The 12,434-nt window shown below is 36.7% G+C and overlaps 1 protein-coding gene across 1 annotated transcript; it reads right to left on the bottom strand.

Moving 5' to 3' along the window:
• Window positions 1–5,507: 5,507 nt before the first annotated feature.
• Window positions 5,508–7,981, bottom strand: LOC119721041 (UPF0184 protein C9orf16 homolog). The gene is made up of 3 exons (XM_038190913.1): window positions 7,739–7,981; window positions 6,295–6,505; window positions 5,508–5,634 (listed from the first exon to the last, which is right to left on the bottom strand). Exons 1-2 carry the CDS (start codon window positions 7,842–7,844, stop codon window positions 6,318–6,320), a joined length of 294 nt encoding a protein of 97 aa, XP_038046841.1. The 5' UTR covers window positions 7,845–7,981; the 3' UTR covers window positions 5,508–5,634; window positions 6,295–6,317.
• Between the last annotated feature and the right edge of the window lie 4,453 nt (window positions 7,982–12,434).

Here is a 12,434-nt window from a genome sequence, read left to right as displayed (position 1 = left end):
AATTTGATCAAAAATGTAAGGCTAACCCCTTGAACTTTTTTCAATTTTGGCCGAAAAATGTAATTGCTTGAAACTTGCAGGGAACATGCCTGAGGGTCCCTAAAGCACATTCCAACTGGAATTTTGGACAAATTGGGCATTTAAAAGAAAGATTGCTTCGATAAATTGGGTCAAATTTAGTGGAAATTATTCATTTTTGTCTCAATAAGTCGGTGATTTTTGCCCAAATCTTCAATATGATTAGTGTTTGAAGGTCGTTTGATGTTGCTTTTGCATCAAAAGACATTGCTGAGTTGTTTGGAGAAAAGTCCATTTTCGGCCGAATTTGATCAAAAATGTAAGGCTAACCCCCTTGAAATTTTTTCAATTTTGGCCGAAAAATGTAATTGCTTTAAACTTGCAGGGAAGATGCCTGAGGGTCCCTAAAGCACATTCCAACTGGAATTTTGGACAAATTGGGCATTTAAAAGAAAGATTGCTTCGATAATTTGGGTCAAAATTAGTGGAAATTATTCATTTTTGTCTCAATAAGTCGGTGATTTTTGCCCAAATCTTCAATATGATTAGTGTTTGAAGGTCGATTGATGTTCCTCTTGCATCCCAAGCCATTTCTGAGTTGTTTGGAGAAAAGTCCATTTTTGGCCAAATTTGATCAAAAATGTAAGGCTAACCCCTTGACATTTTTTCAATTTTGGCCGAAAAATGTAATAGCTTGAAACTTGCAGGGAACATGCCTGAGGGTCCCTAAAGCACATTCCAACTGGAATTTTAGACAAATTGGGCATTTAAAAGAAAGATTGCTTCGATAATTTGGGTCAAAATTAGTGGAAATTATTCATTTTTGTCTCAATAAGTCGGTGATTTTTGCCCAAATCTTCAATATGATTAGTGTTTGAAGGTCGATTGATGTTCCTCTTGCATCCCAAGCCATTTCTCAGTTGTTTGGATAAAAAGTCCATTTTTGGCCAAATTTGATCAAAAATGTAAGGCTAACCCCTTGAACTTTTTTCAATTTTGGCCGAAAAATGTAATTGCTTGAAACTTGCAGGGAACATGCCTGAGGGTCCCTAAAGCACATTCCAACTGGAATTTTGGACAAATTGGGCATTTAAAAGAAAGATTGCTTCGATAAATTGGGTCAAATTTAGTGGAAATTATTCATTTTTGTCTCAATAAGTCGGTGATTTTTGCCCAAATCTTCAATATGATTAGTGTTTGAAGGTCGTTTGATGTTGCTTTTGCATCCAAAGACATTGCTGAGTTGTTTGGAGAAAAGTCCATTTTCGGCCGAATTTGATCAAAAATGTAAGGCTAACCCCCTTGAAATTTTTTCAATTTTGGCCGAAAAATGTAATTGCTTGAAACTTGCAGGGAAGATGCCTGAGGGTCCCTAAAGCACATTCCAACTGGAATTTTGGACAAATTGGGCATTTAAAAGAAAGATTGCTTCGATAATTTGGGTCAAAATTAGTGGAAATTATTCATTTTTGTCTCAATAAGTCGGTGATTTTTGCCCAAATATTCAATATGATTAGTGTTTGAAGGTCGATTGATGTTCCTCTTGCATCCCAAGCCATTTCTGAGTTGTTTGGAGAAAAGTCCATTTTTGGCCAAATTTAATCAAAAAATATGTAAGGCTAACCCCTTGAAATGTTTTCAATTTTGGCCCAAAATGTAATTGCTTGAAACTTGCAGGGAAGATGCCTGAGGGTCCCTAAAGCACATTCCAACTGGAATTTTGGACAAATTGGGCATTTAAAAGAAAGATTGCTTCGAAAATTTGGGTCAAAATTAGTGGAAATTATTCATTTTTGTCTCAATAAGTCGGTGATTTTTGCCCAAATCATCAATATGATTAGTGTTTGAAGGTCGATTGATGTTCCTCTTGCATCCCAAGCCATTTCCGAGTTGTTTGGAGAAAAGTCCATTTTTGGCCAAATTTGATCAAAAATGTAAGGCTAACCCCCTGATTTTTTTCAATTTTGGCCCAAAAATGCAATTGCTTGAAACTTGCCGGGAAGAGGCCTGAGGGTCCCTAAAGCACATTCCAACTGGAATTTTGGACAAATTGGGCATTTAAAAGAAAGATTGCTTCGATAATTTGGGTCAAAATTAGTGGAAATTATTCATTTTTGTCTTATAATTCGGTGATTTTTGCCCAAATCTTCAATATGATTAGTGTTTGAAGGTCGATTGATGTTGCTTTTGCATCCAAAGACTTTGCTGAGTTGTTCGGAGAAAAGTCCATTTTCGGCCAAATTTGATCAAAAATGTAAGGCTAACCCCTTGATTTTTTTCAATTTTGGCCCAAAAATGCAATTGCTTGAAACTTGCCGGGAAGAGGCCTGAGGATCCCTAAAGCACATTCCAACTGGAATTTTGGACAAATTGGGCATTTCAAAGAAAGATTGCTTCGATAATTTGGGTCAAAATTAGTGGAAATTATTCATTTTTGTCTTATAATTCGGTGATTTTTGCCCAAATCTTCAATATGATTAGTGTTTGAAGGTCGATTGATGTTGCTTTTGCATCCAAAGACATTGCTGAGTTGTTTGGAGAAAAGTCAATTTTCGGCCAAATTTGATCAAAAATGTAAGGCTAACCCCTTGAATTTTTTTCAATTTTTGCCGAAAAATGTAATTGCTTAAAACTTGCAGGGAGGTTGCCTGAGAGTCCCTAAAGCACATTCCAACTGGAATTTTGGACAAATTGGGCATTTAAAAGAAAGATTGCTTCGATAATTTGGGTCAAAATTAGTGAAAATTATTCATTTTTGTCTTATAAGTCGGTGATTTTTGCCCAAATCTTCAATATGTTTAGTGTTTGAAGGTCGATTGATGTTCCCATTGCATCCAAAGACATTTCTGAGTTGTTTGGAGAAAAGTCCATTTTTGGCCAAATTTGATCAAAAATGTAAGGTTAACCCCTTGCATTTTTTTCAATTTTGGCCCAAAAATGCAATTGCTTGAAACTTGCCGGGAAGAGGCCTGAGGGTCCCTAAAGCACATTCCAACTGGAATTTTGGACAAATTGGGCATTTAAAAGAAAGATTGCTTCGATAATTTGGGTCAAAATTAGTGCAAATTATTCATTTTTGTCTCAATAAGTCGGTGATTTTTGCCCAAATATTCAATATGATTAGTGTTTGAAGGTCGATTGATGTTGCTTTTGCATCCCAAGACATTTCTGAGTTGTTTGGAGAAAAGTCCATTTTTGGCCAAATTTTATCAAAAATGTAAGGCTAACCCCTTGTAATTTTTTCAATTTTGGTCGAAAAATGTAATTGCTTGAAACTTGCAGGGAACATGCCTGAGGATCCTTCAAGCACATTCCAACTGGAACTTTGGACAGATTGAGCATTTAAAAGAAAGATTGCTTCGATAATTTGGGTCAAAATTAGTGAAAATTATTCATTTTTGTCTTATAAGTCGACGATTTTTGCCCAAATCTTCAATATGATTAGTGTTTGAAGGTCGATTGATGTTGCTTTTGCATCCAAAGACATTTCTGAGTTGTTTGGAGAAAAATCCATTTTTCGGCCAAATTTGATCAAAAATGTAAGGCTAACCCCTTGAATTTTTTTCAATTTTGGTCGGAAAATGTAATTGCTTGAAACTTGCAGGGAACATGCCTGAGGATCCCTAAAGCACATTCCAACTGGAATTTTTGACAGATTGAGCATTTAAAAGAAAGATTGCTTCGCAAATTTGGGTCAAAATTAGTGAAAATTATTCATTTTTGTTTTATAAGTCGGTGATTTTTGCCCAAATCTTCAATATGATTAGTGTTTGAAGGTCGATTGATGTTTCTCTTGCATCCCAAGACATTTCTGAGTTGTTTGGAGAAAAGTCCATTTTTGGCCAAATTTGATCAAAAAATATGTAAGGCTAACCCCTTGAAATTTTTTCAATTTTGGCCCAAAAATGTTATTGCTTGAAACTTGCAGGGAACATGCCTGAGGATCCCTAAAGCACATTCCAACTGGAATTTTGGACAGATTGGGCATTTAAAAGAAAAATTGCTTTGATAATTTGCGTCAAAATTAGTGAAAATTATTCATTTTTGTCTTTTTAGTCTGTGATTTTTGCCCAAATCTTCAATATGATTAGTGTTTGAAGGTCGATTAATGTTGCTTTTGCATCCAAAGACATTGCTGAGTTGTTTGGAGAAAAGTCATTTTTCAGCCAAATTTGATCAAAAATGTAAGGCTAATCCCTTGAATTTTTTTCAATTTTGGCCGAAAAATGTAATTGCTTGAAACTTGCAGGGAAGACGCCTGAGGGTCCCTAAAGCACATTCCAACTGGAATTTTGGACAGATTGGGCATTTTAAAGAAAGATTGCTTCAATAATTTGGGCCAAAATTAGTGGAAATTATTTATTTTTGTCTCTTTACTATTCCGCATTTCCATTTGTACTCTGGAACAGAACAGTAGTGATGAGTACATCAGACGCTGTTCTTTCATCTCCAAATAATTAGGTTTTTTAAAACAAATCTTGTTTGTAATTAAAAGCACAGAAAAAAATATTCCTTATTTTTCTTCCAATGATCATAAACCAAATATGTCATTAATATTTTGTACAATACCATGTAGTACTTAAAATGCACATTACAATATACATACATAATAATTTAATATAATAGTACCAATGCTACCATATGAAATAAATTGTCTACACTAACAAAAATTTACAAAATTCCCGATTTTACTGAATCAAAAAAATACAATGTAGTTTGGATTGAAAACTTGATTATGTTATGGGAATTGAGTACTCTATTAAACATTTTTGTTTCACTTAAATACAAAATGGAATAAAACAAAACAAAATTTAATACAAGAGCAATTTAAAATTTGCCAAACAGCCAGTGAAAGTTGCTTTCTTCTACATGAGTGCATCAGGCTCCCTGTGAAGGAATAGTGGTTCGGCTCTGATGTTGGATTTTGACTTGTATAATAGTGTGGGAGGGGGATGAAGAATAAGGATAATGGAATGTGTTTTTTCCCTGGTCTTTGTGGTCCTTTTGTCTTATTTTTGCTTATGTTGTCAGCAGATAATAGCCTTTTTTCCAAATAATATTGAGACAATGGATCACTGACTGGCAGTTGCGGCTTGTAAGTTTTGAAAGTGGGGGGTGGGGCAAGCACCGTTGGGGCCCGTCGGCCGTTGCAAATTCGAAAAGCGGGGGAGGAGGTGGGGCTGGACCTCATTCGTCTGTAGGGGGCGCCCTTTTCTATGTTTTATTTTGGTACAGGTTACAACCCCCACCCCCTGGTTCCACTGCGTATGCCATGGCAACTGCAGTGAATGTCGGCCTTCCCGATAATCGAAATTGATCACTCAATCCTATTATTTCCAGAAACAGTAGACTACAGAACTCATTCAATAAAAGAGTAGAGTACACTATTTTGGGAACTGCCAAGAGTTGGGGTCCCATCCCCCCCCCCCCCCCAAGTGGACAAAGTGGGGCAGCCAATGGCCACCCCATCCCCCCCCCCCCACACACACACACACACACACACAAACACAATACTTTCATTCTGTATATGACTTTCCCATCAACAAGAGAACTTAACGAAGACAACAAGACCACTGTGTTGGCATGCTGAACGTGGGTGAGGAATTTCCTGCAAATCTGGGAAAGGAAAGGACAAAAAATACACCTTTACAGTTGTGATCAGCAATTTGTTACTTAAGTAGCCCCATGCAAACAGTCAATTACAGCCCCCTACTTGATAATACCGGCGTTGTAATCAAGTTAATTACAAGTCAATTACGTGCCAATCATAATGATAAACAAGACGCACAAAATCGGTTACTCACGTTACGAAAATGTAACATGAGTAACCGATTTTGTGCGTCTTGTTTATCATACATAACACATTTTTCTGGACGTCATCTTTGGTGCTTAGGTAGGTCTAGGTCTACTCTATCTACCATGGGGATAACAGTTATTAAACCTTTTCAGTAAGGTAATTACAGCCCAAGAAAACTTACATCAAGTACATCAAAAATGTAACGTGAGTAACCGTGGAATTGCCCATTAGGTACTATATCAGTGTCAAGGGTTTTAACCTGCTAAAAGGATGGGAACATTGAACAATGAGCGAAAGACGTGGCATCAACAAAAAAGTGGCATCTGATAATAAAGGCAGCAACTTTATGATTAAAATGATATTTGGGATTTTTTCCCCCAAAAAATTCAAACCGGCAAACAGATATTCGAATATTTGGTCCATGCTCGAATATTCAAATATTCGGTATATTCGGACAGCCCTCCTTCCCTAATAATTACCAGGCTGCCGTTTAGCATCAGTGCTATGTGCTCTTGTCTTTGTCTGCATCTTTGCTGTTTGCCTTCAGTCTCTGCTGGGTCATTTCTTGGTGGATCTGCAGCGTGGAGTCCAGCAGCTCCTTCAGCTTGCTGTTCAGCGAGTCGTTCTTCTGCTCCAGATCGTCCAGGCAAGAATCCAGTTGGTCCAGCGTCTGCTCTAAAGCAGCATACTCTGTGGAGAATTAGTAATAAGTTGAGGCTTTGCACCTTTTGAAATAGGCAATGTACATGTATATTTAACAGGCGCCGGCTAAATTTAAGTAAACAATATTTCGCTGGCTAAGCACTGAACAAGGGAAAAAATGTTGAAGAGACATGAATGTGGAACCAAAAAAACCTTTCGAATTTTGTTAGAAAATACTTTAAAAATGCACTCGACTCTCCGTAGACTTTATACACAACCAAAGAAGTGGCGTCTGGATACTACATCATTTCCTAACCATTTTCCTTTGGCTTTGCCACAACACATTTTGGCGATCGTGTAGTGTAGGGCCCGGTTCCTATATTAAAGGGAACAAAATCCACTTTAAAATTATCAGACCGACCAAACTAGTTGGCAACATTCTCAATAAACAGGTATGTCATAGATAGAGGGCAGGGTTTTGAATTTTTTGTGTGGGAAATTTGGCGGTAAAATGACGATGACAGCGCGGCGACAACACACAACCCGAAAATAAAGATGGCGATCACCGCACGATGTACCGTGAGCACGCACGGCGCACTGAATCGCAAGGCACAAACCGCGCAGGAAAATTGTGGTTTCTACCCCAAGAATCTATTCAAAATTGCAAAACGGGTGTCATTAGAATTGAGAGAAGTCTGCTTTTGATTGTAAAGGTGATTTTTGAGCAATACAAAACATTTTTTACTCTAATTTGATCAAAACAAAACATAGCCCCACTTGTGTGGCCTAGGTATTGCTGTGCTGTACGTTCATGACGTTAGGCCACACGTGAAGAGTTTAGTCCGAAACTGGCGCATATGGACTCCAGAAAGATGTCTAAATTTCTCAAAAAAAATTTGGAGAAAGATTACCTAATCTACCCGGAGGGCAAAAGATGAGAAATCATATTAGGATACAACCATATACACTGTTAGTGTTATGTAAAAAAGTGCCAAAAAAGGGTGCGCCAGAGTTCAGACTTAACTCCTCAGTAGGTTGGAAAACCAGACGTGTGGCCTAACGTACAGTGCAGCAATACGGAGGCCACACAAGTGGGGCTAAACAAAACAGGGGCCCTATACACTTCACGATCACCCACATTTTGGCCATTTAGACCGATTACACCAAGCAAGAAATGGCACCTGTCTTAACCACAGTGACAAGCAGGATGAGCTTGTTCAGCTGGAGTTTGTCAAGCTAATTAGTGACAGTGAAGTGTCTTAAGACTTGTGATTTGTTTACCTTCGGTTGCTTCGATATTTTCAGCCAGCGCAGTGGGCGTTACGTCACCGATGTCTTTCATGCTGTTATTCGGTGGATTATTGGGTCCCTCTCCGTATTCACCCATCTTCGTATTCGGCAGTGGGCGTGTACCATGAATACCGAAATTTAAGCCGGCGAAATTGATGATCAAAATCACAAGCACTTGTCTGATGATTTCATCCTGCAATGATGATTTAATGTTAATACAACAAATCACGTGCTGTTGATGTCGTCTAAGTGCAATAGCCCCCTCAAGCGTTCTCAAAGGCCAAGATCGATCGAGCACGTGTTTCGTTGTTAACGTTAAGGTTAGATGCACCCTTGATTCGTTAATTCAGAAATTATCCCTTTTTTTGGCATTTGCTACTTCTTGGAGCAATAAACGATTAGATAATTTCAGGCAGAAATCAACTCTACAAATTCGAGCGTTAAATAAAATAAATAAATAAATAGATAAATAAATATGAATTGAAGTCACGGTGGTGTGAAGGACTGATCAAATTTTTTTGTGAAATTTGTTGGTCTGTTTAAATTTGAAAAAAAGGACAATTTTCTTTCAACCAGAAAATTGAAATAACATTTTAAAATGTAACTTCCAGAATCTTAATTAATTGGAAACAGTTGTTGCTAAGCAACCTGAACTTCTTTGCCTCATGTCAAACAACGTCCAATTCACGTCCGAATCCGCAGAGTTAAAATAGGGCAGACAAAACTATTTCTATATTTCTCAAAATTTCAATAACTTTTTAAGGGTGATTTTGAACATCGTAGTCACTAATTTCAAACTCTTATTTTCAAAATATATACGATTTTTAGAGCCTGTATTTTTTTTTATTTCTTGTTTTCTGTCGCGTATGTATATTTTTAAAGATGGCGTAATTTGGCGCCTACTTTCTTGTCACAGTTGTCTTTTTTGACTTTGAGGTTTCAGGTTCAAACTTCCACGAATTGTGGTTTCCAGCAGGTTTTCAGCAACTATTTGGTACGTCTTTATCAGCAGTGCTGCATAGTTTTCACCAACAACTCAAAATAATGTCGACTTAAGAGTAAGTACGTTTACTTTTGGTTTCCTTTGATACCTTTAGAATTATTCTCGGGTAACTTTTGACAGCAATTTGATGTGTACAAATCAATGAATATAGTACGTGGCGCATTTCGACGTTTCCCCCGACTTTCCTCGTGCAGCAGGCCGGCTGCCAAACATTTTTGTTGAAAAGTTTCAAATGCATTTAGTTAAATTCTGGTACTTTCAACTTAATAATGCTTTCTGTTGAACCTGTTTTTGAACAATTTGAGTGTCATAAAATTTGTTCGAAATTAAAATTTTGTCCGGAAATTGGGCGGACAAAAATACGGCAGAGTGTTCCCTAATCCCGAAGAATTTCGCTAAAGTTGACAAATTTTGATAAACCATTATCACCTCCACTCACATTGTGAGTGGAGGTGATAAATAAGCCTATCCATAAACCTGTTTGTCACAAAATTAGTTTCTTACTTTTGGGCACATTTGTTCACACTTCAAAATAGAATCGGTCTCGGAAAATCGCGCCAAAAGTGCAATTCTCTCTTAACTTTGAGACGGGTAGTTAACTCAACGTTTATGAACAGGAATGTTTTATAGAGCTTGATGAAATTTCACTGACTCTAGCTGAAATTTTAGAAGGCACTTGCCCTAGCATGGCACTAGAGGCAAAAAAAAATCAAAGTGCGCCACGTTAGGGGCAAAATATTTCATCCGTTTTATGTTTAATATGCGATCATTTTACTTCTCAATTTTCCATTTTGTCCTGTCCCATTTTCAAGACTCTACGAGGGGCTCTGGCCACGCTCCTTCCCTTGAAAGGCGCACCACTGCTGGGCGTTTAGCTATTTTTGTTGGTTTTTTTGGGGGGGGGGGGGGCGGGGCGAAATGCATGGCAGTTGGAAAACTTGATTTGTAACCAATCGTCTATTGCTTGGATGTCAAATCATCACAATTAGCCGAAACCACTTTTTTTACTCATCATGATGGAATTGAAACCACAGGAAAACCTTACCCAGTTCCATTTTAATTTGACAAAAAGCTTACAAAATCTGCATTAAAGGGAATATATATCATTTGCTTTTGCTGTAATTTTCAGAAATGGATGGAATTGGGGGGTTGGAAATATAAAGCAAATATAGTTACACTGACTTTTTGGAGGTTTTGGGTTCGAAAATGCTATAAAAACCAAGAAAAACGATCATTTTCCTGTAGTCTGGTTCCCTGACTCCATATAAGAAGAAACAGAGCAGTTTACATAAAGTTGGGGAATTGTAAGGTCAGGGAACCAGTCTAGCTGGCTCGTAACCGTTCATAGGTTTGTAATCGATTGCAAACAAGTGCAATGGTCAATTGGGGCCAGTATTTGAAAAAAAGCCAGTTGTTTCCAACGCTGATCGGCCGATCAGCGTTGGAAATTGATACAAAAATACCACTTTTCTTGAAAATGACAGCATACCAGGTGCCATAATTTTACAGGATGCTTTAGACTGTCATTTACCAACATCCTGTTAAGGTATTTCGCAAAAACTTGGTAGTTTTATTTTTCGATGTTTGCAAATGTTGTATATTCCCTTTAATATAGAGAAGGAAAACATGAACACAAAGTCAGAACTAATCACTGTTTGCATCATTTTCAGTTAAAATACATTTTAATGGTAATCAAAGTTGGATTTTTTAATTTACATGTACATTGACAGAAATTTGTACATCCACAGTCATGATAAATAATTAGAAAAATTACATTACAGTCATGTACAGTTATCGGCATACTTGAAAACAAAGATGCTATACACAAGCGAAATGATGACAAGAGAATAACATAGAGGCGGCTCATACATTGGCCACTTTCTCAGTTCAAATTTACACATTACACATAATGATTCTCACCCCCAATATTAAGCAACCTATGCGTAATGTTTGAATGTATAAACTTAAAATCAAGTGGCTAATAATTTTAGTCTCGCATTTTCAAAGCCTGATTCGAAACGACTATCTTCGAGATATATTTTTCAAAAAAAAAAACCAATGTAATAAGTCCGTTGAGAAATTTTGTTAAAGCTGTATAAAGGATGTAATTGAATGAGGGATTTAAAATTTGGAAATTTCTTGGAAAATACATTTTTTTTGAAAATCTAGGCATTAAGACATGTTTGAAATGTTTTTTTTTGGAAAGAAAAATCAAATCAAATCAATCCTTTTCATTTTGAATCACACTTTTTTGAGATTTCCCCATTTTTTCCAATCCTGTCCCAAAGCAAAGTTTTACACTTTTAAGATGACATTAGCATACTTAATCATTCAATGCACCCCCCCCCCCTCCCATGTAAATAAAAAAAAGAATTGACACAACACTGTTTCATTCCAGATTTTTAGAAATGCAGCTTATGAAGTCCCAAGACTTGAAAGAAAATTATTTTCAAACTGAAATTGAATGCTGACATTCCCGACCAGTGAAATCAGTAAATTAGACTCTAATGTGGTGGGCAGCCGTGTTAGTCAGGCAAAAACACCCGAAAAAGTAAGGTAGCACTTAAATTTTTTAGTTTTACTCTTGTTAATCATAACAAGAGTAAAACTAAAAGTTTGCATTATAGCTTTCGTAGCTACAACTTCTTCATCAGATGCAATGAAATTTAGACTCGTGAAAGTTTCACTCTTATTCATATTTAACAGCAACAAAAAAAATGCACTCTTCAAACAAACCACATCAACAATGCACACAAGGTGCGTACACAGTGACTGAAAATATTTCTCGATGAAATATTTCAGAAATCATTTGCACAAAGCATGCCACGCTAAAAAATAAAAGTTAAACCACCATCAATGGCACTTAAATTGCGAAGTTTCATTTATATAGAAGCATGATGAAGGCATAAAACGACAAAATCACATCAAATAGCAAACGTCACTATCACACAAGAAGCTGCTACACTGCTCCTCTAAATACGCACATTTTAAAAACATGAACCTCTTACAAATTATGCATAATAACGGTGTAAGACTTCACAGACAATTAAACACATCACAAATGTCATAAATTGCACATAAAATGTCCTAGTAAGTTTCAATCACATAATGCCAATCTGAATACTGCAACAAAAGCATTGCTTTCTTTGTCATCCGAAAATTGCTACATAATATAATTTCAACCTTGTACAGGGCACGGCCATGTTATTTCCTTCAGGAAGGGCACTTCCATTAAAAAACAAAACAAGAAAAAACAGAATATCTACAGGCACCAAAAACCAAGAACAGTGGAAATGAAGGCCTTACTTGCCTCTGTGAAATACTAAACAAAAATACATTTTCCAATAGCCAAGGAATTACATTTATTTTATGTCTGCCGGGGGTGAAATGTGTCAGGATTTCTCCTGATTTCAGGATTTTTGCAATAATGCCTATTAAAAATCGGGAATTTTTGAGATTTTACAATAAACGTCACTTTAGTTATAAAGGTTTATTTAAAACAAAAGAAGGGCAGCCTTTAGGCTAAAACAAACATATATCACAGAAATGGCCATCTCATCATGGTTCTAAATTAAAATGATAAAAAATCGGAGCAAGTAAGAAAGTGCATGCCAAAAAAAACCTTGTTTTCTACACCAAAAGCCTTAGTTCTTACTGAGCAAACTTTTTACAGCAGTCACTGAA

The sequence above is a fragment of the Patiria miniata genome, unplaced genomic scaffold (assembly GCF_015706575.1).
Source record: "Patiria miniata isolate m_02_andy unplaced genomic scaffold, ASM1570657v1 HiC_scaffold_9, whole genome shotgun sequence".
Classification (NCBI taxonomy): Eukaryota; Metazoa; Echinodermata; class Asteroidea; order Valvatida; family Asterinidae; genus Patiria; species Patiria miniata.
Note: the sequence above shows the minus strand (reverse complement) of the source record. Positions and strands in the feature narration are given on the sequence as shown.